This window comes from Podarcis cretensis (genome assembly GCF_951804945.1).
Source record: "Podarcis cretensis genome assembly, chromosome: 8".
Lineage (NCBI taxonomy): Eukaryota > Metazoa > Chordata > Lepidosauria > Squamata > Lacertidae > Podarcis > Podarcis cretensis.
The window spans coordinates 48625795-48652569 of record NC_137177.1 but is presented as its reverse complement, the minus strand read 5'-3'; the positions used below and the strand labels follow the sequence as shown (position 1 = coordinate 48652569).

Here is a 26775-nt window from a genome sequence, read left to right as displayed (position 1 = left end):
TCGGCGCTGCGCGTGGGAAAGGCGGGGTCCTCTCGGCGGGGCCTGGGCGGATGAGGTCACTCTTTGTGGTGGCTGCCGTTGGCAAGATGGCGCCGGTGCTGGCGGAGAAGAAGCTGCTGGGGCCGGACGGGCCCGTGGCCGCCGAGTTCGCCAGCGAGGAGGACGAAGGGCAGAGCCTTTGGTGAGGAAGCGCGCTAGGCTGGCCTGGGCTCCTGGCGGCTCCTGGCTGCCGGCCTGGCATTGGCCAGGGAGGGGCACCGGTTGCTCTGTCTGCCTTCCACAGTCCTGACGGGAACTGGGCTTCAGCGGTGGGCTCGGAGCCTCCGTGCTCCCGGGAGCAGCCGTTGCCGGGGCTCCGCCGGGTCTGCCTGGAGGCCCTAGGATCCCGCCAGTGGCTCTTTGACAGCTCAAGCCCGGCTCTGCCTAGTGTTGGGAGGGGCTCCTCGTGCAGTTATGAGCCTTGAGGAAGAAGGGCTGGTTGGGGTAGGAAGGGTCGCTTCTCCCTCCCTGTCTCTTTTTCGCTGTGCAATTACATAGGTGCATAGATGTGAGCCCCGTAGGCACCGAAGCCAAGAAGCTACGTGTCGGTGGGGTCCAGAGCATCCCTTTTCAAGTAGGATTATCACTTCTCTGTCCCCCACCCCGCCCCCGCTTTCCATCGAAGGATTATGCAGCAGGGACCTCCCCGCCCCCCCCCCATGGAGGCCCAGGAACAAAAATGCAGCGTTACCCTCTTGTGCCCACTTAAAATGCGATGCCAGCAGCCCTAATCTTGACCTAGCTGGCAGCCATGGTTGTTGAAAAAGCTAATGAGATAAAATGACAGGCTCTGGATTGCTTTGTTGATGATTACTTTCAGTGTGAATGCAGCAGAAACTCATGCCTTAGCAGGGCTGACTTCTCAAGTGTTCATGTGATGGTGGTTTAGATGAGCAGTGGATGCACTTTGTATTTTCACCCCGCCTACTCTCTTGGTATATTTAAAAACAACATTCCTATACTCAGACCCATCTATTTAAACGGAGAAAAATATCTAAACCAACGTGTGGTTCTAGCCTGACAGCTTTTGTCCAGGAATATTGTGCCAGGCTGAACTCTGAAGCATCTAGTGCTGGTCTTTCTTTTCTTCAATTGTAGATCTATAGAATTGAAAGGGACCTTGGAGGATATCTAGCCCAAACACCTGCTTAATGTAGAATCAACTACAGCACTCTGACAAAGGACTCTTCAAATGCTGCAGAACTGCCCACAGACACCTGCTTGATAGGCTAGGTTATAAAATCTTGGCGGCTTTAGAAGATGGAGTAGATTGAAAATGCAGTGTCAGTCAAATTAAAAATAAAAATCCTTTAAATTATAGAGTTGGAAGAGACCTAGGAGCCCTCCCCACTTAGTGCATGATCTTGCAACTACAGCACCCCTGACATTGACTGTCCAGTTTCTTATATATGCCTAGCTTAGGAAAGCCCACTTCCTCATGTGACAGTCGGTTCCACTGTCTATTGCCAATATGAAAATTACGCTAGCATTTAGACGAAATCTTTGTTCCCTGCATTTTCCCTCCATTGATTCTGGTCCTGTTCTCTTGAGCAATAGAGCTCCATCTGTTATGTGACAAGTCTTTAGCTATTTGGAGATTGGTATTATACTTCCCCTTCTCTTCTTCAAACTAAACATAGTTTTTAACCATTCTAAACAGAGCTTGGTTTCCAGACCTCTCACCATCCAGATTGTCATCCTCTTAATGCTAGTTTGTCAATATCCTTCTTAAAAGTGTAGTGCCCAGAACTGGACATAATGCTCTTAACTTGGAGAAATCAATTATGGCATTATCTTTTTTTGTAAGCAGCTTTGACTTTAATTTTAATAGAAAAGAGAGGTGCAAATACTAAACTAAATTATTATGAAATCATTTTTTTCCTGTGAATATATTTGAGATTCTGTAGCCCCATTGTAAAACAGCTTAATTTATATTAAAAAATACCCTATATTGATTAACTATTTTTTTCACGCATTCTCTCTTGTGCAGCACCTTTGTATCCAGTCTTCATTTCTAGGATTATTTTGTATTGTTTTTGGTTGTATCTTAGCTCTTTTGTATATTTTGTTGTAACCTGCTCTGGAATTTTGTATGAGGTGTGGTCTATAAATAGCTTTATAAATAAATGTGTATGTTTGTTGGACTGCAAGATCAAGTTGCAGAACTGACCCTCAGCAAACACTACAGAAATTCATGCTCTGCTTGGGAGCTCCCTTTATTCTTGTTTATGCTCAGGTGTTGGCATATGCACAATATTTTTAACAGTATTATGTAATTTCCCTTGGGAGTTTATAGGAATAGGTAGTAATAGTTACATTGTGATATACAGAGAGGCTGTTTCCAGTATCAGATATGCTCTGTGACCACTCAAGTATTATGGGTTCTGATTTTGCCTCTTGCAGTGCAGAGCATCTGAAAGCAATGCCACTGATTTATCTCTTGGGGGAATTTTACTATTGTGAAGGAGGTAGCATTATAACTTGATGTACTCCTGAGCAAGAGAGAGTATATCAGATCTATACAAACAAATGCTAATAGGGCTATTGTGTTTTGTTTTATATGTGCAATCTGAGTGATTTAGTATGACATGGTCTTATTTATTTGGACAGATGCTTACTCTTGTTTTTCAGCTGCTACTGGAACCCTACATGTTTTGTAGAAGTTGGCCAAACCTGGCAGTCTGGCCTAAAAATGTCTCTTCCAGCTCCACTTCTGTGCTCTAGGAGAAGATCTAGAATTTGAGCAAAGCCACTCAGTAGAATTTAAAGTGAGGATAAAGGAAAGGCTAATGTGCACATTGCTAATGAGGTTTAAGTGGCTAGGGATTTGAGCATCTGTTACCCATGAGTGTCTGTGTTTGCATTCTGGTGGATACAGGTCTGCTGACATATTGCTAGAAGTATATCACAATTAGGAATACATTGAAAATTCCCTTCAGAATAGTGGTGCTCAGTAGTACTGTTTCTCTCCCCTCCCCCTCTTTTTTTGAAATATTTTTTTTTACTGAGTTTCAATATTTAAGGAAAGCATTAGTTGTAGTAATAAAGAATCTGACGGTAGTAGCATAGCCCCCTCCCTGCATAGTGGAATTAGACAGCATTATCAGTGAGTTCTGCTTTTCTTGAAGATATATGTGTATATCTATTTAAAACAGACAAAACCAGAAATTTCATCCGCAGTAACTAAAGTGAAACTGGAAACTAAACAAGTTGTATTTTTTTTTTTTGGCTTTTTTAAAAATTCATTTATTAAGCAAAACTAACAAGATTAGTGGACTTAAAATATACTACTATCATTTGAGCAATCAGCAGTGAATCAGCTGTCTTCAGAGTAGCAGAATTTCATGAGAGGTCAGGTTTCCAAAAACACCTTTGCTACCAAGTGTCATTGCAGTGCTGCATAGACAAAAACAGCACATAACTCATCACACTTAGTGTGCCAGTCATGGTAGTTTTCTATTATAGGCCAAAACTGATGGATTGAGCTTTCTGATTGTATTGAAATAAATAATACATAATTTTAAGTGAAGACAACTTACATAGAATCATATAACATAACTGATTTAAATAAAGTTTCCTTGTACATTGTACATTTCCTGAACAAGCATGCATATCTAATGGTTGCTTTATTAAAAAAAAGGTTGGCAACAGCATAGAGCCTTTATACAATCTGGGAACATAATCCAAAACCTCTGGCCATGTCACCCACCTGCCTTTTGTACTACACAACTGTATCTATGTAGGGATGGCTGCGGGAGCTGGATTGTGAAATCAGTGGATTTCTGTTTGGCCCTCTGTACACATGCAGGAGCACTAAGCAAGCTCACTTGGTAAGGGACATGCAACCCCTCTAGGCCCTCAGGACTCTCTCCTGGCTGCCCTACCCTCTTCCAGGCCACACCTTTCACTGGCTCTGCAGCATACCTTCTGCAAGTACTTTTGCCTGGCTGGAATGTATTATTGAACTGTGATAATGCTGTTTCCTTGCCTGGATGGAGGATGGAGAAGTGTCTGTGTGTGAACAGAAACCTATGACTTTTGCATGGCTGGAATGTAGCCTGTACGAAGGTAAAAGTTACATCTCTTACTCTGTCCACTTTTGCTTCTTGCCCCATCCACTGCTGGAATATGGCACCTGGAAGGTCGCTCATGAGGGATTTGGTCCCTTTGGCTGAAGCAGGTTTCTCATTCCTCCTGACTTAATTGACTTGGAAGTCAGCGGATGATCCTGGTGAGTGATAGGTTGGTGTCTTCTGGGTTTTCTTTCGGCCCATAGTCTGTGTGCCAGGGCAGGGTCAGAGGTAAAAGTGTGTAAACCAATGGACACAGTTCTTACATTTGTACAAGAGGCTAAATTCCAGCCATGCAAAAGCCAGAGGTTTCTACACTTGCACATCCAACCCCAGACTGTCTCCATGTTCTATCCTGGCAAGCAAGAGGTATTATCACAGTTCAAGGACATGTTTCAGCCAAGCAAAGGCACTTGAGGAGGGTGCTGAACAGGACCGGTGACAGTGTGGCTTGGGGATAGTGCGAGGCCTGGAGAGAGTTCCAAGGGTAAGAGAGAGGGGCCTGTGGAGGGCTGCATTTGACCCCTGAGCATGAGGTTCTCCACCCCTGAAATACATAAACCTTTCCTGCACAGAAATGCCCTTTGACAGTTATTTTGTTTCATTTGATTTGTGTTATGTCTCAGACAAACTAATAAGTCAACTTGTTTTATGCAGGCACTCAATACTGAGTGAAGTTGCCACACGATCCAGGTCTAAATTACCCACAGGCAAAAATATTCTTGTCTTTGGTAAGTATCAGTGAGTAATAGTGGGAGATTCTTATGGGAATTCTGACACTGGATTACTTTTTAAAGACAAATTTAACTGATAGAACAAAATGAGCTGTTTAATTTAGTACACAGCCTATTTGGAGGCAAGTAATAAAATAATAGCCAGGCTAAAGTTGATCTTGTATCTTTTTTGTGCTGACAATATATCTTAGATCTAATGTACTGACAAAAGAGCTTGTGGTGCATGTTAATAGCCTTAAGAAGATACATTCAAAATATTAAAGATGCAAATGTGACCTTTTTGTAGAGTAAGTGAAAGAGTAAGTTCAGCTTATGAATGTGAATTGTGATGCTGAAACCAAGAGAGTCTCTCTTTCCTGTAATGGGGCTGTTTTGCTACCCTATAACAGAATAAATGAGTTGTTTCTCCAGCACCCACTAAATTCTCAGCTCGGAGGCTTGATCATTTCCTGGAAGAGATGAGCTTCTTGATGTTTGTTTTCTGCCCTCTAAACCTATTGGCAGGTGATGATGGCTCGGGCAAAACAACACTAATGACTAAAATCCAAGGAGCAGAGCATGGGAAGAAAGGAAGAGGCCTGGAATACCTGTACCTAAATATCCATGATGAAGACAGAGATGGTAATGTATTTGCCTTACTTGCATGTCTTGTGCTTAAAGTTGAAGGCTGGCCTCTTCTAAAGGGCAGCTGATTTTTTTACTGCCTTCTCAAAGCCTCTGACTATGCATGTTCACATGGAATGAAGTCTCAACAGTGTTCAACAGAGCTTAGTCCCATGTGAATATGTGTAGTAGTAGTAATAGTTATTATTATTATTATTATTATTAATTTGTACGCCGCCCTCTGACTGGGTTGCCCCAGCTACTCTAGGTGGTTTACAGCATATATTAAAACATAGTAAAACATTAAACCTTAAAAAGCTTCCCTATATAGGGCTGCCTTCAGATGTTTCCTAAATATTATATAATTACTTATCTCCTTAACATCTGATGGAAGGGCATTCCAAAGGGTGAGCACCACTACCCAGAATAATAATTGCAGCTGTGATTTAATCCATTTGTTCTTTATATGTTGAAAAATGCTCCCAAAATGATTCACCTCTGTTTTTGCTCTAGCCATGTGATACCCTTCATTAAATCCCTACACTTCTTATCCCCTCCTGGATACTGCACAAGACTTTTGTCCTCACTTGAAAATCCTCCATGGCTATCCACTTCTTATCTCTCTGCTCTTAATATCTTGGCATACTCATATTTGTGACTTTCTCAGTCAGCTCCAACAACATCAAGTTTCCTGCTCCCTGAAATGACCTTGATCTTCCTCTCTTTCTGTCTAGACATGTCCTTCCTTTATTATCAAATCCCTCCTTTAAAAAAACCACTTTTTCTGTGAAGCCTTTGGAACAGTCGTGGGGAACACATGAGCCTCTAGATGTTGTTGGACACTACTTCCCATCAGCCAGTGCCAGTATGGCCAGTGATCAAGGATGATGGGAGTTGTAATCCGGCAGCATCTCAAGGGCCATAGGCTCCCCATCACTGCTGTGGAGTAACCCTTAGTCCTAATATCCATTGTAGCTAAGCCAAATTGTGTGACTGCAATACACACATATACTATTATTTGCTTGATCCTGGTTCCAGTTCCTTCCTCTTCCTTTTTTGTCTCACTTGTGTCAAATTTGAGATAGGTGTCCCTGTGGGATTAAGGATTTGTTTTCTCATTCTTTGTAAAATGCCAAGTATATAGGTGGTGATGCTAATGCTGATAATAACTGTGGAAAATGATTTCTTAATGAGGACATCTCTCCTTCCTTTCAGATCAGACCCGTTGTAACGTCTGGATTCTTGATGGGGACTTGTACCATAAAGGGCTCTTGAAATTTGCTGTTTCGGCAGAATCGCTGCAAGAGACCCTTGTCATTTTTGTGGCAGATATGTCTAGACCATGGACTGTTATGGAATCCTTACAGAAATGGGCAAGTGTATTGCGTGAACATATTGATAAGCTGAAAATCCCCCCTGAAGAGATGAGAGATATGGAACAGCAATGTAAGTAATGCAAGACTGAAAGTTTATTTTGTATCCCTACAACTTTCGGGGATGATCGCTTTTAAATTCATATGCAGTTGCCTTATTGTAACCCACCAGTGGTCATGTAGCCTAGCATTGTCTTTATTCTCCCTGGCAGCAGTTCATGTTTGGGAGTCTTCCTTTCAGCTAGGCTTTGCGCATGAATTGAAACAATATAGATAGTTTGGTGAGGATTGTGGCTGTGGGCATATGTTCTGGACTTGTTTAATGCACAAGTGACTTGTAAAATCTCATTCCTATTACAGTGGTACCTTGGGTTAAGAACTTAATTCATTCCGGAGGTTCGTTCTTAACCTGAAACTGTTCTTAACCTGAGGTACCACTTTAGCTAATGCGGCTTCCCACTGCTGCCACGCCGCCACCATGCGATTTCTGCTCTCATCCTGAAGCAAAGTTCTTAACCCAAGGTACTATTTCTGGGTTAGCGGAGTCCGTAACCTGAAGCGTCGGTAACCTGAGGTATCACTGTACAGAGTTTGGAATTGTGAGAACTCTGAAATTTGTAAACAAATCAAATACAGTTTCTTTTCCATATCCTTGCAGAACAAGGTGTGGAGACTTTGGAATAATATAGATAAAACATATATTTGGAGAGCAAGACACACTGAAGGCTGCTTAAGAAACTGACTTCATTACTTGCTAACATCATCAAGAGCTTATGTTGCTAAATATTTTTTAGAAATCTCTGGCAAGAAGGTTGGTTAGCATGGAGATTGTTTATTATTTTACTCCATTTCCAGCCAAAACTGGCTATCAGAACAGCTTACAATAATAATAAAATCCATTGCAAAATTTAAGAGAGTACCTAAGAGCAATAAACTAGTAAGTAATAATGACTATTAAATTCAGAGCAATGTGCACATATGCACACATACATTGGGGGGGGGGATTGATAGCAAATAATAGAACTTGTCTGGTTCTTAAAGTATCTCCACATCTAGAAGACTTTGATGGTCTATCTGTGCAAGCCCTACTAAAATATATTCAGGTTGTACAGCTTCAGTCATGCTTGGTCAACAAAGGTAGACCCCCTGTGAGGTGGGAGAAGTGCAGTTAAGAGAATATGACTTGAGGTTTTTACATGTGAGTAATCATGGGTCATCAGTTAATGCATGCAGGAGTCCCGTAAGTTTTGAGGACAGTCAGAGTGAGGTATGGAACATTTCTGCACAGTGGCAGTTTGCTGAATTCCAGAAACAGGCATAATTTAAAGATAGTCAACTGTGAAACCAATAAACATCCTGTAGTATTGGCTTTCCTGTCACTGATAGCATCAATTTCAAGGTTATAATACCCCAAGTTCATAAAAAGACTGTAAGGAGAACCACAGTTGCTACTTAGTATTCTTCATTGTGTGAGCCCTCAGGTATGCATAGTTGGTTGCTATATTAAAAACTTGAATCTGTATTTATATATTAATGCAATGAGGTGGAAAGTGTGCTCATGAAAATACCTATGCAGAATTTGTGCACAATAGAAATGTCATTTAAATAGATGATAGTTCAGGATAGGAGACAGTGGTATCTAATTGCACATTCCCTTGATAAGGGGTACAGTGCCGGAATGTTTTTCCACTGCACAGGGTTGGACTTATTACTGGAACTTGGAGAACCTCTCTTCACCATGCCGTAATGTTCCTGAAAATATAGTTCATTCATAGTATAGCAAGTTTGATTGAAATAAATGGTTTCTCATTGTCTGTCCCAAAGTTTTCTGACACTTTGCTTCTTTGTAAAGAAATGCAATCTGACAAGAATTTCCCGATGCTTTTGCAGACTTGCACATTAACGGTGCACTCATTTTAAACTAGTGGGACAATGTAAAAGGTGGCTGTCAAAGCTGTATTGTGCAGTTTTTTTAAACCAAGAGGATCCTATCAAATTCAGTGGGTAAAATAATCCCTTTCTTCCTACCAAGAAGTACATTTTGTATTGGAGATTACATCACTCCATATCTGTCTCATGAGGCAAGTCATGTGCCAATGATGCCTATTGTGACCAAAGTCAATGCCTGCTTCTGAGCTTCAGCAAAATAAATTGCCATTTCTGTGTCTCCCCATTGTCACATTTCATGCAGTTTTTGTGGTGTTCATTCCTTTGCTGAAATGGAAGCTGCCAAGTAAACTGCTGAAAAATGCAGAGGGCAGAGCATTGCTGATTCTGTGCTTTTCCCCCACAGAAGGATCATTGTACCTAAAGCAGCAACTAAGGGCAGCCTAAGGATCCTATTGCTGCAGCCCTTCCTTGACTCGGACACTCACCTTATTTCTAACATGCATCTCTGCTGCCAGTGGACAATTCTTGTCTGAGAGGCCTCCCTCCCTTCCAGTCCACACTACCAGGCTTCCCTGGTTTTCCTCAGCAGCGGAATGCAAATGTTGCTCCAAGACAAGTAGCTGTGCTTAACTCTTGCCCACGATTTTAACTGTTACTTGCTCTGATTGCCTCCCCTGTGGGTTAAGGAAAGAGAGCAGCAGCAGCCTCAGTGTCACAAGGCATTCCAGCACATGCCTACCTCACTTCTGCTTGTGGGGCCTGTTGGATGAGTTGCCAAGGTTCATCTACTAATTAGTGATAACATGTTTAATGGAATACCATTACAAAGTCTGTTAATTTTTTTCTGAAATGGTGCAGTGTTGAAGTTTCAAACCAAGATGTACACAAATGGTCTCTGAATGCCGAATTAAAACTCATTACAGTAATGACTAATAATTTATGCAGGGAGAGAGTGTTGCTTTATGCTAAAAAGAAAACTTGCAAGTTAAAGGCTGCATCTGCATTTCACAATAAGCCAGGATTCCTGGCTTATCCTGGCTTACTGTGAGTGACCAGCATGCTGGTGCATCCAGCTGGTTCACTTCCCCCACCCTTTGTGCAGGTGGGTAAAACTAACCAGGAACTGCTAGCCTGCTGTGATGTGGGAACCTGGGAGGAATCCTGGTTTGTTTCTCCTAAACAAGTCAGGATTTGTATGCTAACTTCAGACCTTTTTAAAAGCACCTTGGCTTCTTTGGGAACCATAGACCAGGATCCCGGGTTTTTTGCATGTTGTTAACTAGTCCTTCCTGGTCAGTTAGCTGGTCAATTGAAGGATCATCTTCTCCTCTGAGAGGTAAACATTGTTTGGAATCTCACAATTGATATGTTGCTTCTTCTGTATTGATTTTGTTTATGAGTGTAATTTCTTTTAGACATTTTAATCTTTTAGTAACTCTTCTGTATTTTTGTTTGATTCTTTTGCAAACTTCCCTGGTATCCAAAAGGATGAAGGGCAGCTTAAAAAACAATAAATAGTTTTACTGAATCTCCACATTTTGCTTAACATCAAAACATATTCCCCTTTGCATAACTTTAAAGCGTGGTTTTCAAGTGGTGCTTGGCAGCAAAGAGAATTCCCTCTTCTCTCCCCTCGTCTCCAAGCTCTGTGTGCCCACCAGATAGGTTCCAAAAGGTTGAGGGACCCTCAAAAGTAGAAGGGGCAGGAATGAGAAATTACCCTCACTCAGTGCTATATATCACCCACAGTATTTTATAATTACATGTAAAACTATTCTTTTTTATCATAGTTGTGAAGGCTTTTCAGGAATATGTAGAACCTGAAGATGGGTATCAGGGGTCACCGCAGAGAAGAGGCCCATCAGGACAAGATGATGAAAATGTAATTCTACCACTTGGAGATAATGTTCTGACTCACAACCTCGGCATCCCTGTGATAGTAGTTTGTACAAAGGTAAGTTTGAGCTCTCGTTTACTGGCAATTCTTGGAAAGTATTTTGGTTATTGCTAATGATATGTTTTATTGCCCTCTTGCATTTCTTGTGATCCTGATATACATTGTGTTTGTCACTGCTCATAAAAAAGAGTGTAATTGTCAGTATTTGTGTGTTTATGTAAAAATATTTGGATTTTTAGTATGTCTGGGAAGAGCATTGAGTGCAGTCCATTTCTTTCTTCAGGATTCTCTGTTCTATTAGTTATTATCCATATTTTCAAATCTGTAAAATGTCTCTCAGTTAAATTCAGAGAATGGAAGATCAGTTTCTAATCTTATATACACACCACAGAAAAGCCCCAAACTTTAAAGTGTGATCAATAGTTGTAAACTTTTATCTTCTGAAGCATGAATATGCAAATTAAAATACCTTTCTGAATTTGTTTCAAAGCTGAGGAGTAAGGTGTCTTAAAGTATGTGATGTCTATGAAGTTTAAATGTGTGCTTTTGTGATATTTTAATAAAAGATATTTTGTCTTTCCAAACTTGATGGTAAAATATCTGATGGCTTTTGAAGTATTTTGCTTCATGACCCCAAACCAAGCTTGCTTTGAACACTAATTTATGCAAAAGTGTGTATTTTCTGCACACATTTTCCACTTCAGGCTTTTAGAATTCTTAAGACTTTTCTTTGTGTTTCTTTTTCAGTGTGATGCAATGAGTGTATTAGAAAAGGAACTTGACTACAGAGAAGAACATTTTGACTTCATTCAGTCGCACATTCGTAGATTCTGCTTACAATGTATCTTTTTCTTACTTGAGCATAAGTAGTGGAATAAAAAACAGTGCCATATTGAGTGCTGTCACTTTACATAAAGCTCAGTATTCCATCATCTCAACCCAAATGTATGGTCTGAGTCTATTTTTTCCCCATTATTGAAAAAAAATCATTTGTTTCCTGTATATTTCATTTTTTGTACTGCATACGTAAAGACGAACACTTTATCTCCACACTTTATTTTTCAGTAGTAGCCTGGCAGCCTTTAAGGACTGATCAATTTGCTCAATCTTAGATTTTTTTAAAAAATGTACAACTAATAGTGCAATCCTCTGCATGTTGATTCAGAATTAAATCCCACTATGTCCATGCTTGCTTCATTTTTACATATTTACATTGAACATGGTGGGTCTTGGTTTTGAGTAGACATGCATAGAATTGTGCTGCATTAGTTAATTATAAGTAGGAATTAATATGCGTATTATATGATATATACATATATTAGTAAATACTGTGGATCGCTTAGGAATGGCACTTTCTGTTTAAACCTAGCAGATTGTTTTTAGTCATGTTGCCACCTTATTTTTTTTACTTTCAAGCTGTCTGTTCCCTTTGTATTTCATTAGACACTGAAATGTACAGCCCATTTCATGTTAAGGAATTGCACATAGGGCCCATCCCATTACAGTATTTCAAGTATTTCATTTCTGGAAACTTGGCTCTGTTTAAAAAACATAAAATGCAAATTTAGCAGATTAATTTCAATTGATCTTAATAACATTTTCAAAGTTTTCCTTAATGCAAATTAATAGATGGCGCAGCCTTGATCTATTCATCAGTTAAAGAGGAAAAGAATCTTGATTTGTTATATAAGTACATTGTACATAAAACATATGGCTTTCATTTTATCACACCTGCCTTAGTGGTAGAAAAGGATGCAGTTTTCATGTAAGTTGAAGAGCAATTTCTTGTACATTTACACTAAGACTTGAAAATCCCCTTTAATTTGAGAATAAGATGGGGAGGGGGCTGATGGATGAAAAGGAGACACTGTAGTAGATTAAACATAAATAAGATAGCACAATATATATACAACTCTAAATCATGCTAGCCAGAAGTCAGTCTACGTTGATTTAATGGAAGTTCCTTTCCAATAAGAACACTCAAGATTGCATACTTACTGCCTGAACTTTAGAACTGCTTTTCTGAAGCACCAGGTTATATTATCTGATGTGGAGTTGCTGTTGTTTCTGCAAGGAGACAAGTATCTCCCCTTCCCATTGCCACCGTGAAGTGGAATAAGCTGCTCTGGTGCTTCTCCACGCCTGAATGTCTTTTGCCACAGTTGTGTCATGCAAGGATAGTAGTGCTGCTCAGGAAAAATTAAGTTAATATGACTCCACATAACATTCTCTTTGGGATATTTGGCCAATATAAAGGCCAATGCCAACACAAACCATACATTCATTTGTGTGTTATATTTCTGTCTCCTTCCTCCCCAAGGAGTTGAGGGCTCACCTGATTACAACTGATCATAAGGAAAGGGGTAATGGTTTTGTGGCAGGTAGCACCAAATTCATCCTTGCTTCTAGGCCTAGGTGCAGTTCTTCAGTTGTAAGGTCACTTCACACAGCACAGTTTTAAAAGTATAAATGTGATCAATGCAGGTACACTTAGAGCCAGGATTGGCTCCATCTTCCTGCTGAGTGTGTGCTTGCCAGTGCACCCAGATGTTCTGTAGTGCTTGCAGTTGACTGTAAGGTGATCCAGGGAATTGGTCTCTTTTGGTTTCCTGCATTTCACAGTAATGTGAATTAGCATTATACTTCTTACTTCATTGAGGACAGTTTTGCTTTGTGGGAGAATGAAGAATGTCCCGTTTAATGTACAACAGTGTAATAACACTTTTTCTGTATTTTTCTCAAATGCGAAAAGGCAAGCTAAACAAATACTTTCAAAATGTACCTGTGCCAGCCACCATTATGCTGTCCTTCTGAAAAAGAGGATGTGCTGACATGAATCCTTTCTCTTGCTAGACCTGCTGGCTGGGACAATGAAAAGAAAATTTCAATTCTACATGAAAACTTCACAACAGTGAAACCAGAAGATCCATATGAAGACTTCATTGTAAAACCTCCTGTAAGAAAGGTTAGCACCATTGAATTATACTTTATACTTTATCAAGTGTGCAGGGCTGTAAGTAACCACTACATTGAATTCAGTATCCTGAGCCATGGTAAGAATGCTAAGCCAATAATTTGACTTTATAAACCGCCACCCTCATTTTTTTGCCTAGCCTACAGTATTCCTTTTACATTTGTAACCCTTTGGGGACTGCAGTGAGGCAGGTGTACTGAAGTCTGATTGGACTAATGCAAAAGGTTTCAAAAGCAAACAAAACACAGCTCTCAATCCCTGACAAAATGTAGTACATTGCATTTCCATATGGGAAGAGACAAAAGAATGGTGGCTTGGATCCAATGTACTATGAGTAGAAGAAAATTGATTAATGTAGTTCTAAATATCCTGGTGGAAGCTTTAGCTGTAGACTGCTTGCTGTGTATTTGGTGTATGTATGCAGTGTATTTGGGGTTGTGTTACAATATGTGAAATTGAATCAGGATGATAGGGAATTTAGCATGTGACCTGTAGTCTGAACCCCCGCCCCCAATGCATAGGCTCAAACTCTTCCAGTAGATCAGCTCTGTCTAAATCATAATTTCCCATGGAGTTGTTGGCAGAACAGCTGGTCCTGGATTTTTATTAATCTTAATGTTTAAAGCAACATATTTTAAAATATGTTGTTCATACTTGGAGTAGCTTCATTTAAATTAATTGACTTCCAAGTCTACAGTTTGCAGGGGGTCTGCTCTGGGGATGAGTTAGTTGAATACCACCCTGCCTTTTAAATTTTGTAAACTGCCTAGGGAATGTTATCGATACACATTTAAAAAATAATGATGCACAAGAGGAGGCCAGGTCACAGACTATATATATATTTTTGTGACTTTGCATATAAAAGTTTTTGTTCTGAAAAATTCTTGACATCTACACGGCATATCTGTTAAATTCCTATTGAGTCTATGGATAAGGTGTCTTGTATTTTGGGGGGAATTTGGGGTGGAGGAAGCTTCTAAACTGAATCTGTCTTCAAGCCCTCCAAGTTGGAAATCCTCTCTTTAACCAACAAACAGCCTACTACTGCTGCCATGTGTTTAAGGACCTAATGGATTTGGGGTACTAATCCAACAAGAATTGAATACTAATTGGGGTACTTCTTGGCCCCCCCCCTTCTAAAACCAGCCAAGCAAGAAAGGAGTCAGAAAGAATTGCAAGGAGTTGCTGGGTCCAGAAACTTCCACATGCTCCCTGTCTTCCTGTAGCTTCCATGGCTAGTACAGCCTTCCCAACTTGGTGCTTTCTAGATCTTTCATACTAAACCTCCCACCAACTGACCATTGACCATGTCGGCTGTGGCTGATGGGAACTGGAGTCACAAAACATTGAGGGGGCACTAAATGTGGGAATGTTGGCATAGCAGCTGTGGTACTAAATTTTTGCTGCTAGGAAGATAATCTCTCCAGCTGTGCCTGCTGCAGGATTCCCTCACTGGAGTTGCATGCATGTAAACACACCCACCCACCCACCCACACCTACTACATAACTTGTGTCAGACAGCAGAGAGCAGGAATTATCCCAGATTATTAGGACACTGAAGGGATAATTTACTATATATACACCTTTCATGGTAATGCCCCCCCCCCTTATAATTTGTGCAGCCATTTTTTGTTTATAATGAAGTTTTCTGTGTTTTATTCTTCTTCTCATCAGTTAGTTCATGATAAAGAACTTGCAGCGGAAGATGAACAAGTGTTTCTTATGAAGCAGCAGGTAAGAAAATAACATATAGCCAGAATTACTTTTCCTTTGCTGGCAGGTGGGGAAGAAATCCATTGGGGAGGCCTCTCCCATGTCTCCACTGCCTCCCCTGACTCCTCCAGGCAAGTGACTGGTAGAAGCCATCAGAAGAGAGGAGGAGGGAGACAGAGGGAGATGCTGGCAGAAGAAAAAGGCTGAAATGGACTGCAGCTGAGCTGAATTTGCATTTTAAATGTGTATAAGATGTGACTCAGCTTTATCACATGAAGCATTTAACAACAGCATGAAGAATTCCATAGCATCTTGAGAAGCATATATCAACAGTTTCATTTTTGCATAAACATGACTCTTGGAACTTAACCCCCACTTATGATGCGATGCAACTGTACTGCAGAATCCTTACCTCTTTTCCTGTTTAATTCTGGTGCCCTCTAGTGATATTATTTGGGAATAACTTTGTAAAAGTGTCAGAATCACATTGAGTAAGGTTAAGCTCAAGTTCACAAGATAGCATCATTGTCACACGTTTTTAAATTTTGGGACATTTCTCCCTAGTATATTTAAGAGCTCTTTGTTCTTTTTCAGTCTCACCTTGCCAAGCAGCCAGCCACACCTACAAGAGCTTCTGTAAGTATGTGTTTGTAGGAAAGTAATTTGTAGTTTAAAATGTAAGCCTGAGCTTCATAGCCTGAATGATTGAAATGATCAAACCTTACTACAGTGCTTGCTTAGTATCTTTTTGAAATATTGCATGCAGTTTATGTACAACATTTTAAAAAAATATCCCAAGCAACTGAAGGTGTTTTGCTATTCTGTTACACTATGTAAATAGATCATTTTACCAGTTGAATGTATTTACAAATCTGTGCCTGAGGTATACCCAAAAACTGATACTTGAAATTGACAAACTTTTTACAGTGATAAATGGGGTATCATTGAAAACATGCAACTTCTACAGCAAACTCCAGAGTTCTCAAAATGATATATGGGCAGTTGACTAGGGAAGCACAAGCTACTAAATAAAGTGGGAGGAGAACGTCGTCTGCTGTGTATGTGTAAAGAGATTGAACATTTAAAAAGAGAAAGGCAAGAAAGAAATAAAACACACTGCAGGGGGAACCCATTCTGAGAACTTAGTAGGCTGCATTGGGATGTAACAGTAAGCTCTGGAGTACAGTTCATTTTAAGAATGCTTTGTTTAACTGTGCATGAGCTGTGTGTTGGTGTGTGCAGTTAAAGCTCTCCCACTTCACCCTTAGTTGAGTAGGGAAGCAAACTATGAAACAGCAGCTTAGTGTTATGCGTGAGGCAGTGCTCGTGGTTTATTTCTCTCCAAACTAGCCATGATCAGGAAGCAGAGGAAGGGAGGAGCAGAGTGGGAGTGCTCAAACTGCATGCACAGGTAAACCAGTCATATTTTAAACAAATCTCACTCTGTGGATTAATGTTATGTCTGAACACAGCCAGTATCACTCAAAAATAGTGGAAGCTCTAAAATTTAACTGATAGCAGTTTTCCTTATATTTCACTAAACCCAAACATAAAGTAATTTATGCAATTAGATTAGCAATTGAATTTTTGCTTTTAAATTGCAGAGAGCTGCTACTTTTTTGGGGGGAGAAAATATAAATTGCTGTTGCTTCCTCAATTCTCTTTAATCTGGAGAAGTTCACTGGTGTAATTTGGGAATCTCTGAGCAAAGAAGTGCTTGAGTACACTTTAGCAGTTGCATTTTTTTCCCTTTTCTTCTTTTTTCCTTTATTGTTAATTGCATTGTTGCAATTTGTGATTGTCCAGGAATCTCCTGCACGAGGGCCTTCCGGATCACCAAGACCCCAGGGCAGGGCAGGCCCTGTCACTGTCCCCAGTGCCTCGCCAATAGCATCTGTTAAGAAGCCAGATCCAACAATTAAAAGTATGCACTGCAACTTAAACAACCTATTTTGTTTGTAATCTTTTCTTGGAACACTGAACTTGTTAGATAAAAGGCAGATACTAATGTAGTGATAAAATCAAATGTTCATGTGGCATACTCAGTGGGCAGTTGTTGGGGCTTAAAAGTTATCAGGGATGGAGGGAATTATGAACAATACTTGTATCCATAGTTTAATAATATAACTATAATAATCTGCTATTATAATTATAGCAGAAAAATTCAGATTTCGTTGACTATTGAAGTAATGGGATTTAATAGATACATTCTTGCCACAATTTTGGACCCAACAAGGAAGACAGTTTTATTTCTGAATGGAAGTGATGACCAGTTTTGCTAGAAGAGCCAGTAAATTGGGAAGCACGAATAAAATATAAGACAATATACAGTGGTACCTCGGGTTAAGAACTTAATTCGTTCTGGAGGTCTGTTCTTAACCTGATGATTAATGGGACCTCCCGCTGCTGCTGTGCTGCCGTGGCACGATTTCTGTTCTCACCCTGAAGCAAAGTTCTTAACCCAGGATACTATTTCTGGGTTAGCAGAATCTATAACCTGAAGCGTCTGTAACCTGAAGCATCTGTAACCTGAGGTACCACTGTATTTAAATATGTTTAATTTTTTGTATAGACCTCTTTGAAAAGGGAATGGGTTGATATGCCAGTTAGGAATTACATTCTTTGTAACATTCGTTTCCCTCCCATGCATCATTTTATGCCTTTCATATATTTTGAACATAAAGGATTGTTAATCTGCCACAGTCCTGTGTGTTTTAAACTTTTCTCACCTCCTTTTAATTAGATAATGCTGCAAGTGAAGGTGTGCTAGCCAGCTTCTTCAACAGTCTCTTGAGTAAAAAGACTGGCTCTCCTGGGAGTCCTGGTGCCGGAGGAGTGCAGACCACAGCCAAAAAATCAGGTACTGTCTGGAGCCTAATGCAGCACTGGAGGGGCCCTAGCTCAGTGGTAGAACATCTGCTTTGCATGCAGAATATCCTATGTTCAATCTGTAGCATCTTCAGGTAGGCCTGGGAATGTCACCTGTCTGAAACCCTGAAGGGCTGCTGCGAGTCAGTGTAGACAATACTCAGATTGTTCAGTATAAGGAAGCTTCCTATGCTTCTAAAAGCATTAATATTTTTTCATATTAACTTACTCTGCATAGACCATACTTAAATCCATGGATGGTTGGCTAATGTCACAGCCAAATATTTTAATAAATAAATGATCCTGGAGTTGTGTCTCACAGAGAATTAAGCCGTTCCCAGTCTACATTATCCACACCTTGGTTTCTGCTTATTGTTGTGATTCTAGAATCTTCCACGACAACATAGAAAGCATGTTTGCAACTGTTTTATTATTTGAGCGCTTTAGCTGAAATAGTAACCTCAAGTTTTCTTTAGGGCAAAAAACGGTTTTGACGAATGTCCAAGAAGAACTGGATAGAATGACTCGCAAACCAGACTCTATGGTAATGACCAACTCCTCTCCGACAGAGAACGAAGCTTGATTAATGCTTGAACCTGCATATGTAAATGACCAAATAACTATGTACATTGATCTGATAAGACCAGGAGTTCTCTGCTATGGCAGATGCTATAAGTTTTTCTTGGGGCAGGGGGAAATGAAATTTAACCTTCATTGGCTTGTCCCAGTATCAAGTGCACATTCAGGAAGATTTGCATATAAAATTCCTCTGTTTTAAGATAACCATTTTAGAATATAAATAGGGCAATTCTCTTGATTTGGGTGGCAAACAAGGTGCAGCTGCAATTCCTAGGGAAGAGCACAGAGAAGTGAGATGCGGGATTCCTGTTGAAAAGCCACCAGTAGCTGCTGGCACTAAGGATGAATGAAGTTCCCTTTTCCAAGTATACTGGAGTTGGCCATTCAAAACATATTTATACTTGGAGAGAATCTGGTGTAGTAGAGTGATGGTTAGATGAAGAGAGTGTAAGATGCTGCATTTAAAATAAGTGCAAGATCTGGCTCAGAAGTGAAAAGTATGTTGGACAGACTGGAGAAAAGCAGTGTTAATACATCCTGTGTTGAATATAGATCAGATAATCATGTTTTAAAAACAAAAGCCTTTACAATTGGAAAGTGTCCAAAGCTTATATGCTGAGTATCATGGGAATTTTTCTTGTTATAAATTGCATTTTTGTTTTTGTTTTAACAAGAAGCTACATGAAATGTGGTGGGTGCCCTTTTTGTCACAGCTGACACAGGGAGAAGCTTGATTAGACCAAGTGCCTGGCACAGTGACTGATGTCTTTTGGAAGGTGCTTGAACCTCTTGTGCACTGTAGTACAAACAGTCTTTGTTTGTTTGACTTTACTTTGAATAACTCAGTAACTTTTTATAGTAATGTTTAATTTTGAATCCTGTTTTCTCATAGCTTCTGCCTTGGGTTTTTTTCCCTTTTCTAAATGCCAATCACATGGCCTGTTAAGAGCAATGAGTGACATATCACTTTCCCATGATGAAATGTGTTATGAAATACAAATCTTTCTTTTAGTAGCTGAAAACTCAGTCCTGCCTTAAGGTTTGTGAAACCTGTAATAATTTTCTTATAGGCTCCCAAAAATTCTGTTCCACTTCGCATTAAATTACTAGTGTTTGTAGGTTTACATTGTTAAAACATAGAAACTAATGTCTTCATTATAGCCCTTTAGTGTAGCCTTTTAAATGTGGAAAGGAATCTTACAATTGTCCCTCATTGCTACTCAAATAATTACCCATGGCCAGCTTGAGCTATGAAAGACTCCCACAGTTAACTGAAATGGCACTTTTGAGTTTCTGTACGATATATTTGAAAAAGAAACACTACCTTGCGTTATAGTACTAAACATCTTTGTAATCAACACACAGAAGGGAAAAAACCACCGTATGAATTATGCAGAGTTTACTTTTTATTGATAAGGATTTGTGTGTTATGCTGAATCTTGTTTCTGAATAGAACACCCCTAATATTTATATATACATACATATATATATTGTTAAATATACAGAATGAATTGACCACTAACACAGTACTGGATGTAATTGCAAACCCTGTGTTACATCAAGAGGCCGTCTCTTTGTTTTTGTAAGTCTGTCTAACACTATCTAGAAAGCTAAGAGTATTTACTTGCATTAACTTAAAAGCATGTTTACTTGTGCCAGTTATGTGTTGTTTTCCTTTCCTTTTTTTTACATTTTTATAATTTCAGAACCTCAGTTACAGTTGCCTGTATCTTAAATTGACAAGTTGTGGTTGGGGCAATTTGGTGTGTGGTTCTGCTGGCATATGATTTGCCAGATGCATGTTAAAGAAAACTGTGGCCACTCTAGCAGATGTGACTTGCATCCTGTGCTAGTGGCATGCAGCTTTATTATACTGTTAGGCAGCTGCACATTTTATGCCATGCATAAGTGCATGGCATGTTGGGATGGTTAAGTTCATGCTGGGGTCTAGCATAGGGAACTTTACCACTGTCTCCATCTCCTTGCCACACGTGCAAAAGGCATAGAACCAGCCTTATGATTGGCTGGCCAGTCTAGAGCTGATCTTGGCTGCCTAGAGATAAGGCATAACATATTGGAAACAAGTATGTTGGACGAGCAAGTGTTTTGTGATGGTATGCGGTTCCAATGCAAGCCTTCAATACACAACTGCCTCTTTCTGTTAATGTTTTTGTCATTTATGCAGATAATTCACTTTGTATATCAATAATGTGTACAAGTGGCTACTGGGTATTTTTTTGTTTTTGTTTCTTCATTTTCATAAAATGAATGTTAGAACTGCTGCAAATGAGCAAAAGTCAGTAACATACCACTTTCCAGTTGTGCAAAAGAGTGCTTAGATCCAAACAGAAGTTGATTTCCCACCTCTACTCGGATAGTGCTTAAGGAAACTCTGCAAGTGAATGCTCCTAGTTTCTCAAAGGAAGAAAGCTGTAAGTAATGTAGTGTTTTTTGGTTGCCAAAGTCTAGCAACTTTGGAAAGCTGCACAGTTGTCTTTTCTGGTGTTCTCAAGCATTGGAACCAAAGGCCAAACTGCAAAAGCCTTTACATTTTAAAAATACAATTAACTTTATTTTTCAGGATACACTTGTATGGTAGACTGTTAAAATTATTACATGGCTATATTTATATACGGTATATTGATTGCATCTACTGTTCATGTTTAAAACTTAAAGTAATAATCTATTCAACTTGAAGAGAGAAGGCAAATATAAAGGATTAAGGATTGGCCCTCCATCAAAATGCTATGTTTATGCTGCTTGATTTTTTTTTAAAGTTTGCACTTTTTATTGGCATTTTAAAACTTGTTTAAACTGAACAGAACTTGTTGTATTTTATTTAATTTAACTACATTGAAAGTGACTGAACTTAACCATATCCATGCTGTAAATGAAAGTTCACTCTCCTATATGACTAAGTTTATTGATGTTTTTAACTTCCAATGAGGACTGCAGATGTATCCAACACAACCCTTAGTTCAGTTGTATGGCTTTAACCAGGTGCAGTCATGTGGAATCTTGCTTTCTAGTGCTGGCAAAAATGAGGACATGTTCTTTAATTAATGGCTTCAATAAACACCAACCAAGACTGCTTTACCAGTGTTGAATTGCTTTTTTTTACTACGCAGGGCAGTTCTCAAATTGTGGTTTGAGGCAAAGGATGTTTTGACCTTTATATACAATAATTTGTTTGTATGGCTGCCTTGCAGTGCACAATAACTGCCATTTTGGAGCGGACTAATGGCTCAGCCATTGTGACAATCTGCCAGTTGGTTCTATGAATTAATTCACTGCTTCTCACAAAGCTGGGATGGGTGGGGGGAATAACCACCAGTCTGGGGCCTAAGACCCAAACAATTTTGATGGTGGTGACAAAAATGGGTGGGGATAATGACATACCAGTAGTTTGGGTGGTGAGCGTTAAGCTTTGTAGCTTGAAATGCTGTTAGTAAACAGGACTGTAGCAGCACTCAGGACAAATCACAAGCATTACAATGCAGTTTCCTTTGAAACACTGATGAAGTGAGGAGAGAATCAGCTTGTTCAGTCTAAAAGATGTGCATTTCAAAAGAAGCCTTAGCCCTAACATACATAATGATGGACCATGTGCATTTATACAAGATCACATACAAAGGGTGTCTGTTTACTGTTTAGATACAAAATATAAAGTACTGTGGTTTTCATATAGGTAACTTTTCCTGTATACATTTACATTTTTATTAAGCCCTTTTTGGTGCTTCGACATCAGCTGGTTGGGGGATTTTTGCTGTGATCCTATTTCTTCTACTTATTGAACTGAGTGGCAGGAACTGAGACATCACAAACCTCACTCCCTTTCCCCAGAGCAGAATAATGTATTTTGAAATTGTTCTTTTTAAAACAAACAAACAGATGGCTGAAATCACATTTAAGTTTAAGGCATGCAGCATTCAAGAATTTTTTTAAAAAATGTGTCTGAAGGATGAAAAGACAAGATGAGTAGACTGAATTGGTGATTGATTTGCTGATTAGTATGTCTCACATAGTGAAGCTAGATATACCGTAATGAGAGTGGGGAGAGAAACCACTCAGCAGCTTATTGTCTCTATTGTTTTTTGAACAGAGGGCAAATAAACATGGGCCCATTATGTAATGCTGGTTAAGTTATTCAGGACATCACACCAGAGCAACAGAATGAACTACCCCAGGGATAGCCAACATGGAGCCCTCCAGATGTTATGGACTCCCATCCTCCCTAACCACTGGGCTTCAGGGGGGTTGTGGTACACTCCAGTTGTTTTGGACTACACTGGCTACCTTTGAACTAGCTTCTCACAAACATCACCCATTTTATTTATCCACTTGTTTTTTACTTTGTCTTTTGGCCCAAATAAGTTTCCAAAGTGGCATACGATTTCAAAAACAAAATACAATAAATGAAATAAAACATGTATACAGCATGCTAAAATATACTTACTTCGGAGAATACTTAAAAGTCCAAATGAAGGCTTGGCCAAATAAAATATTATTTACAATTCATTGGCAAACTATTAAGGAAGAAGTCAATTGGGCTTGCCGGGAAATGAAATGTCACAAATTGGGTGCCTATAAAGGTCATGAGTAATGTCCCATTCAACTAAACTTCTGATCGCAAGGACACATGGAGGAAGAACTCTGATCTGGAGCACAGTGTGTGAGCAGATTAATCTGGGGGAAGGTGGTTCTTCATATAATTTGTTCCAAAACAGAATTCATAGATTTTTGTTTTGCTACACCTGTACCTTTCTTTATCCTATTTCCACTATACTTCATTGGACTATAGACTGACTGCATAGAAGAGCTCTGTGGCCCTCCAGGTGTTGGAGGAATTGACCATCAGACCTTCAGGATACAAAGCAGATCATGATGTGCTGGCAAACTAGTCTTGCTCCTACCCTTTTGCTTGCTGGTGTCCTGAGCTAAACCACCAAGAGTTACAAGAAATGAAGAAACTGGTGTTTTGGAGTTTATCGCTTGCGTAGTTTTAAACACCAGGGCAGTAGAAATCACAAATGTCCTCTGCAACTTAATACAAAAAGCATTCATAAATATGCAATGTGCCCAGGAGAAAAGTGAAAGTTATTTAGATCAGGAAGCCTTTGATCGTTCCTAAATGACAGCAGCACCCATCTCAGCTTTGCATCACTTTAGTGTGACTGTTTTGCTTTCATCTCTGTTGGCATCCAGGCTTTAGAACCTTTTTAAACAAACAAACAAACCTTTTTCCAATATTTATAAACCTATTAACTATGGATTTTTACACCCTGATTTTAAACTAGGCAATATATATTTGGATTCATTCATTATCAGATGTGATAAAAGGGTACATACTCGGAATAAGGGTTTTAAAAATGATGTGCGTGTCCTGTATGCTCAATTGTTTCCAACTGAGGGAACCAGAGATTATAGTTTGCCAAAAATATCTAGCTTTCAAAAAAAAATTTCCAGGAAATAAATAAGCTATTTTGCCAGCAGCTCAAGTAGCCTTTTATTCTTGCCTTATGCTTGATTTAAAAAAAAAAAAAAATTCAGTGGAGAAGGAAAAGCTGTCTCAAGTCCATTACACTGAACTTGGTATATCAACTGATGGGATCTTGGATATAAGGAACTTGAAGCAGATTTACATAACTTAGGTAAGAACATAAGAAAACCTTGCTGGATCAGGTCAATGGTCCATCTAGTTCAGCATCCTGTTTTCATAGTGGCCAACTTGTAGGAAACCTGCAAGCAAGACAAAAGCACAAGTGCATTCTGTGGTTTTCAGAAGCATAATTCTCTGGCACAGCCACCATAGTTAGCAGCCATTGATAGCATTTACCTCCATGAATTTGTCTAATCTCTTTTTAAAAACAGCTTTATGAGCTTTATGGGGTAACCATGGACCTTTTTATTTGTCCAGACTTTAATGCATAATCTAATGCTGTGACAGTTCTGGGTTTTTTTGTGAGTTTTCTTGCTTTTACTGCCAATGTTAATTTTACAGGGTTTTTTTAATGCTTCATATATCTATATCTGTCTTTCTCTCACACACGTCACCTTAAATTCCTGTAATTATAAGGAAGGATAACAAAGACATGTTTCAGAAATTTGTTCCAGAATTTCTCTGTCTTAAAATTCATTACTATAAGTGACCCCCCCACAGTTTCAGGTATCTAATGCAAGGTTTTATTTTATGTCCATTTAAACTGTAATGATTTAAATTCCTTCTTGTGTTCAAAAAATCCCAACTTCTTTGAATTAATTTTGCAGATTTATTGCTTCTTGGCCCTTTGGTTAAGATGTAGCTTTATAAACAGCTTCACAGCCAGAAGCTACTGCAGCAATGTACCATAATATAAAATAACAAAAAAGATGCAGCCTTAATAAACCAAAACACTGTTTTGGTGTCACAGTTCTATAAAATGGCTGGGTTACACTTTATACACTCCAGCTGCATTCCTGTATTTAAGATCATATTTAAGAGCATAAATATCACTTTAAGGCTATTCTGCTATTTGCTGCAAATGTGCAGATCCCATAATACTTTCAGGTTATACATTATTGGATAAATAGGAAATACTAAACCTTCAATCCATGCACCTAAGAGTAAATTCTATTTAATGTAGTGGGACTTACTTCTGAGTAAACATGCTTAGAACCAGGGTGCTAAAACTGCTTGTGTTGTATCTCTGATTCATGCAAGGTTCCCCTTTGACATGGAAACTGAAAACCCACCTTGGCAGTAGTTTTCATTACAGATGTGAAATGGAAAATCAACCAAGTAGGCAAGTATGCTAGTACTTGTTCCTCCAATAAGATGTGCATTCTAATCTGCAGCTGTGAGAGCTTACTGAGCATAGAAAGGCCTTAAAACACATGAAAGGACATCTTCAAAGGCTGCAAAGGAAAGCAGGTTTTCCTTTGGGTAAAGACAACAAAAAACCAGGAAGAACTGACTCATATTGTTAAGCGTTGGTGGGTGCTTTGACTCCCCTAAATTCCTGGGTGCCAGATTCTCCCATAATTTTCCGCTTCTAGTGGGTATTGTAGTTTAATCAATGCTTGGCTTATTAAGAGGCTGAATTTAGCAGTATCAAAATCTAGGCCAAACCAGGTTTTCTGTGCTGAGGAAATCACTTGGGAGAAGAGCCATCACAGAGCACAAAAGGCAAGGAGATGAGCCATTAAAAAGGCAGTCTCTCTGCCAGTCATCAATGGGGTCAGCTCCAGGTTAGTTAGGACAAACGCCAGAGTTGTAGGGAGGGTTGTGGTTTAGGGTTGCAGCTGGCTTGGAGGCAAGCTGGAGAGAAAAGTGGCAGCCCTTAAAATGCAGCAAGCTGAGCAGAGGGCCGGTTGATTTCTGGTGGCATCCAAAACTGGCATGGGAAAAGCAAGAACCTCCTGGAGTGTTAACGCTGCGTGTCTCTCCAGGTTGTATATAAGCCACGTATCAAAGACATCTCTGTTGCGCCTTCTTTTCAAAGGAAATATAAACCTTGGGGTTAGTGCCTGGGCCACTGGAATCTTGACTTGTTCATGGAAACTGAGGTGGGGGTGTAACTGTTCAATGTTAAGTGTTCAAATACCTTTGAGAATATTTGTGGCTTTTGAAAACTTTGCAGGACTTTGATGCGTCGTTTTTCTGCTCCATCTGGTGCCTAAGAATTCAACAGGTGAACCCCGCCCCCATACTCTTTAACTGTTGAATATGTGGGGAAAGAGAGAATATAAAAATCTCTGTGTATGTGTATTTGTGCAGATATATATTTGTGTGTGTATGCGCGCGCGCGTGTCATTACCCGTTTCTCTCTCTATTTACCTCGCGTTCGCGGTTGGCGGGGAGGGAGGAAATGGCGAGGCGACCTTCCTCTGCGCAGCCCTTGCCTTCTTCCCCACAGGATCCGGGCCTGAGTCCAGCTCAGGACCTTCCCTGAGGGGGCAGAACCCTCGGCGGCTGCCGCCTCCTCAGCCGAGCCCCTTCTTGACTCCGCTTCAGGGCGGGCTTTCCCTCTTCCTCTTCCCTCCCTTTCCGCCGACG

General features: G+C 39.8%; 1 protein-coding gene and 2 long non-coding RNA genes across 4 annotated transcripts; 2 read left to right on the top strand and 1 right to left on the bottom strand.

Moving 5' to 3' along the window:
- Window positions 1-23: 23 nt before the first annotated feature.
- On the top strand, window positions 24-21831 carry DYNC1LI2 (dynein cytoplasmic 1 light intermediate chain 2). Of its 2 annotated transcripts, XM_079988055.1 has the most exons (13): window positions 24-181; window positions 4767-4840; window positions 5348-5464; window positions 6662-6892; window positions 10500-10663; window positions 11354-11447; window positions 12236-12371; window positions 13460-13571; window positions 15255-15314; window positions 15888-15929; window positions 17100-17217; window positions 18037-18153; window positions 18638-21831. In XM_079988055.1, exons 1-13 carry the CDS (start codon window positions 51-53, stop codon window positions 18742-18744), a joined length of 1503 nt encoding a protein of 500 aa, XP_079844181.1. In that variant the 5' UTR covers window positions 24-50; the 3' UTR covers window positions 18745-21831. The 2 variants fall into 2 exon arrangements, with proteins under 2 accessions (XP_079844181.1, XP_079844182.1); XM_079988056.1 differs by lacking the exon at window positions 24-181 and having other exon boundaries at window positions 4767-4844.
- LOC307222644 lies at window positions 6901-10250 on the top strand. Its single transcript, XR_013841825.1, has 2 exons — window positions 6901-7181; window positions 7410-10250. It is a non-coding gene; the product is annotated as an uncharacterized lncRNA (long non-coding RNA).
- On the bottom strand, window positions 21505-26422 carry LOC307222643. The gene is made up of 2 exons (XR_013841824.1): window positions 25473-26422; window positions 21505-24479 (listed from the first exon to the last, which is right to left on the bottom strand). It is a non-coding gene; the product is annotated as an uncharacterized lncRNA (long non-coding RNA).
- Window positions 26423-26775: the final 353 nt, after the last annotated feature.